Source organism: Pararge aegeria, chromosome 10, assembly GCF_905163445.1.
Source record: "Pararge aegeria chromosome 10, ilParAegt1.1, whole genome shotgun sequence".
Classification (NCBI taxonomy): domain Eukaryota; kingdom Metazoa; phylum Arthropoda; class Insecta; order Lepidoptera; family Nymphalidae; genus Pararge; species Pararge aegeria.
The window spans coordinates 16150123-16155135 of NC_053189.1; the positions used below are offsets into that span (position 1 = coordinate 16150123).

General features: G+C 37.7%; 1 protein-coding gene across 2 annotated transcripts in view; it reads right to left on the reverse strand.

The window, feature by feature from the left end:
* The window catches only part of LOC120626846 (flocculation protein FLO11), a 31819-nt gene extending 27640 nt beyond the window's left edge, over positions 1-4179 (reverse strand). For both annotated transcript variants that reach the window (XM_039894621.1, XM_039894620.1), the window contains exon 1: positions 4118-4179. In XM_039894621.1, the coding sequence (XP_039750555.1) occupies positions 4118-4149 (32 nt within the window). In that variant the 5' untranslated portion in view covers positions 4150-4179. The remainder of the gene's footprint in view (positions 1-4117) is intronic.
* Between the last annotated feature and the right edge of the window lie 834 nt (positions 4180-5013).

The window sequence follows — 5013 nt, forward strand, 5'->3', positions numbered from 1 at the left end:
AAAATATGCTCCAAAGTTTCGAAAATATTTTTACTAGGTTTGATCATTTTGCTTACATTTTTTCTACAAAAGCTCTTAAACACAAAATAAACGCTCTGCCAATACATAACAAAAACCCTATCGAATTTGAACAGCTTACCCTTATTGTATTAACAATGCCATTATGAGAAAGATGAAAAAAAATAAAGCGCCACGCAGTACTTTTCACTCTATTCCACTATCCCGCACGTAATCAAAACAAAAGCACACCGAGCGTATCGATTCCCGAGCAACAGTTGCGACATTCACACAACATGGTGCACGACGGTAACCGGGCAATAAAAGACAAACAATTCCCACTAACAAAAAATATTAAACGTGATAAACTGTACTTACAATATCGTTAGTAGAGAACACTAGCACGAGTAAAGAAAATAAGGAAAAACAACGTACTGGGTGGAAACGCCGTGGTTCTTTCGCCCGGCGAACTTAACTCACGCTTACCCCGCGCGATTCTACGGTCAAATAAGACGGCGCATGCCCAATTGCTCATCCCTCACCCCTTTTATTGGATAAGGTATAGCAATGAATGCTACCATCCGACCTCAGAGCCTGTCAGCGAGGCTTCGAGACAAATGTATACTACGTAAATTAAGCTTAATTTGCTATAATTTCTGCAATCCTTATACTCTGGTCTGTTTGGTGTGGAGTATAAGGATTGAAGAAATTATAAATTACACCATACAGATTCTCCTACTTTTCGCGGAGTATACTGAGCAAATTTAGCTTAATTTACATAATATATCATGGATTTCCGCAAAGTAACGCCTGCTTCCATCCAATACAAATGTCTACAGTCATATAATCAGCTAATTCCATCTTCTAATTGGCTCCAATTGGAGCTCCTGACGCCTGTTTGATGCCAATTCCAGTGACTGGGCAGGAGACATTGTATTACCTGTTGCCGTGCTACGGCAGGAGGCCACTTTAATTTTATCCCTTGTCAGGGGATATAAACAGGGGATATAATTTTCATATCCTGTCTATGGTAGCCGTGCTTAGTATAAATGATGGTGCGACCTAACTTCCTGTTAGGGGTATGGAAGTATAGTCAGTCTTGCATGATGTACGGAAGTATATTGTCGAGGAAATATTTTAAAATAGTAATAACAGACAAATAAGAATAGAAAAACAAGAGGGTATCTCGTTTCTAATTTCTTAGTAATATTATAAATTAGAAAATTTGTTTATTTTTCTGTAACTTAAATAAGCTCCGGAGCTCCGCGCTGCACCAAACTTCGTGGGTTTCGTTGCTTGCCTAAGCCTGCGTGACCGAGCAGATAGCCCACCTGATGGTAAGTGGAAAACCGACGCCTATAAACAGTCAGTTAACTTCTTCCTTTATAAAGTGATTGGATTGGGCGATTGGGAAGATGTGGTATGGCTTTAAATTTTTCACTTTTCGGCTATACGCAGTTCATAATAACTAAGGTATACAATTTAATTACATGCACAGATTACGGATTGTGAATAAATAAATAATTTATTTCTTTGTTTCTTCTATTTTGTTCTGTAGAACAAGTTATCGTATAAAATAATCTATCGTGACTCGGTACTCGAATTAATATTTTCTATATTCTATTTAAGTATGTGATATATATGCATTAAAATGTCATAAATTACTGCAATCGCTCCCTTGTTTTTATACCATTTTATAAAAACAAGGGAGATATCAGCGATTGCAGTAATTACAGAGGAGTGAAACTTACATCAAACACATTAAAAATTTGGGAGCGAATTCTTCATAATCGTTTGCACCAACTTGTCACCACATCAGAACAACAGCACGGATTTACGCCATCAAAATCTACTACTGACGCAATTCAGACCGTACGGATTGTAATGGAAAAGCACCGGTTAAATTGTGAAGACTTGCATCTCGTATTTATAGATCTGGAAAAGGCATTCGACAGAGTACCCCGTAATTGGTTTGGCATGCCATGCGAGCACAATGCATCCCAGAGCACTATATTGTCTTAGTGATATGTATGACCGAGTAACTACACAAGTTAAAAGTATGGCAGGATTGAGTAAGCCCTTTGCATTTAATGTCGGGGTCCACCAAGGATCGACTCCTAGCCCGTTCCTATTTAATTTAGCCATGAACCACCTTACAAAAGATATCCAATCCCCTGTGCCTTGGTGTTTGCTGTACGCAGATGACATTGTAATTATGGATAAGAACCCAAAAGAACTACAAGACACCCTTCAGAAATGGAGGCTTGCTCTAGAAACCAACGGCCTACGCATTAGTCGAAGTAAAACAGAGCACCTTGAATGTAATTTTAGCGATAGTCAATCATCCGGTGCGGCAATCATGCTAGATGCACAACCACTACCGAAAGTCCAAAAATGTAAGTACCTGGGGTCTATGTTAACAACAACAGCAACAGTAGATGAAGATGTGACACACAGAGTGAACACCGCATGGCTACGATGGCGAGCATTATCTGGAGTGTTCTGTGATAACAGAATGCCCTTAAAGACCAAGGGAAAGGTGTATAAAATCGCGGTTCGCCCTGCTTTGTTGTACGGCGCGGAGTGCTGGGCGACAAAAAGGACGCATGAGCAAAAACTGCACGTTAACGAGATGAAGATGTTGAGATGGGCAGCAGGTGTAACAAGACTCGATAAAGTGCGTAATGAATACATCAGAGGCAGTTATAAGGTCGCCCATATAACCGACAAAATGACGGAAGGCAGACTACGGTGGTACGGGCACGTTATGCGGCGCGGTGACGATCACGCCGTGCGAAAAGCCTTGGCACTCCCTGAACATAAAAGAAAAAGAGGGCGCCCTGCTTCCACGTGGTGGACGACGGTGGCCAAGGATATTAAAAACACAAATCTAATTGACGTGACAACCCAAGACAGAGAGTCCTGGCGCAGAAAGACGAGGAGAGCCGACCCCAAATGATGGGATAAGGCTAGGGCGAAGAAGAAGAAATGCAAAGTTGTTAGTTTGTTTATATGTTTGACTGATTTTGATGATATTTGGCACATATAATAGAAAGCTTTCCTTTCCTTTCCTGGAGACAAGCTTAGGTTACCAACTACAACGGAAATCGAATCTCCGTTTTTAAAATGGAATGTTTTAAATACCACGGATATTCGTTTCACGTTATACAGTATGCATGTTTAAATCTAAACAAGATGCACGTTGGCGTGTTTCATAACCTATTAGGAAGACCAGACTCCATCGAGGCGTGCCACTTGTTTAGATTATTTGTTAATAATAAAATACAGAGGTTAATGTTTATTAGGTTACAATAGGGCTGACATGCAGCTGTTCTGTAAAAACCCTAAAAAAAAAAATATTTAGAAACAAAAAAAAATTATGTATGTGCAAATGTAAGTTACATCTGCTATATATCAAAAGGACTTGAGCGATAGCACTATAAGTATAAAAAAGAAATTATCTTGGCTAATGGTTGTTTGTTATCCGAGCCGCAACCGAAGTATGCAAAATTCTACCTACATCTAACCTCTGAAGATGGTCGTTCATCCATTTACTGACTTTAATGAACGTTGCTTAGTCTGCGCAATCGACTTATATTTGGTCCCGATATCTCTCGATTAATTGCAATCATTTGGGACAGACATTATGACTCGTAAGGCCGTAAAACTGTAATATAAACCAATGGACGCAAACTATTAATCATATTGCTTCTTATTGGTGCTAAAACATACGAAGAGCACAAAGCAGGCGCATGAGCTGACTTTGTATTGCCGACTTGGCATTAATTAACTTTCTAACAAGTATAAGCCATATTTTCTTTTGCAAAAATACTGTAATAGTACTGCGAAATAAAACGGTATTGGGCTGCGAACATGCGCCTACGCAGGGCGTGGAATCGTCAAATCTGATCGTCGCACGATCCCATTATTTGAACATTATTATGTAGGTACTTAGTATCTAAAGTCGTTGAGCCTTTTAAAGGCTTTCGTAGTAATATAATAAGATAGTACTTGCCATGCCATACGCAGGGAACGAGAGAATGGACGATGTCTTTTTTATAGCTACCTATAGATATTGCGTTATGTTATAGTAATAGTAGTCTTTTGTCTGTAAACTAACCCTTTTGACACGGTTGTATTTCCAATAACCATTTCTCAGTTATGCAATCACTATTTTCACAATAATTTTTTGATTATGTTTGTAATTATTTTATTCTTATTTAATTTAATGTCACATGAAGAAAAAGTTTATAGATGTAGTGTCAAAATAAAGTTAAAATAGTTTAAAATTGGAAAGAGAGCCTATAGAATCTTGATATGAATAAAACTTCTTCTACGCCATGATACATTCTAGAAATAACAAATAACAAGATAAAATTAAAATAGTCATATTATTTAAAGATTTTATCATATTGTGATAAAATGGTAACATTGATTCTTTGAACATAGAGGGCCGATTACGTAGTTGACACTAAATATAAATAATTAATATATTGCAAATAAGTTTTATCTATGGAGGGTAGAGGTAAGGAGAGTCATCTTATATGGGAGAAAAGTTGAAAAAGTGTCCAGTTGTTGCGCTAAATAACAGTTCAAAAATCCTCCACAATGGCGCTGGTGGATGCACAAGGTATGGTATTAATGTAGCAATCGTAGATGAATTGAAGTATGCCGAGTTAAAAAATTTAATGTCATTATCGACTAAAGTAGTTAATTATTGAGAATTTCAACAACTTACGTTGTACAAAATATTGTGGTAAATATAACCTTACTTCCTTGTTTATTTTTCAAGCCTACTCTAACAATATTTATATTTGGCGCTTCTTTTAAGAGTTACCTTGATGCAAATGTGGCGCCATCCTAATTTAATACATTTTGACGACACTTTTTCATATACACAGATGATCCTCCTTACCTCTACCCCCCATAGTTTTATCAAAGCAGAACTTAGGGCTACAGACATCCATTTAAAAGAAAAAATTGTCTATGGATGTTGTCAAAGTTACAATGTGACAT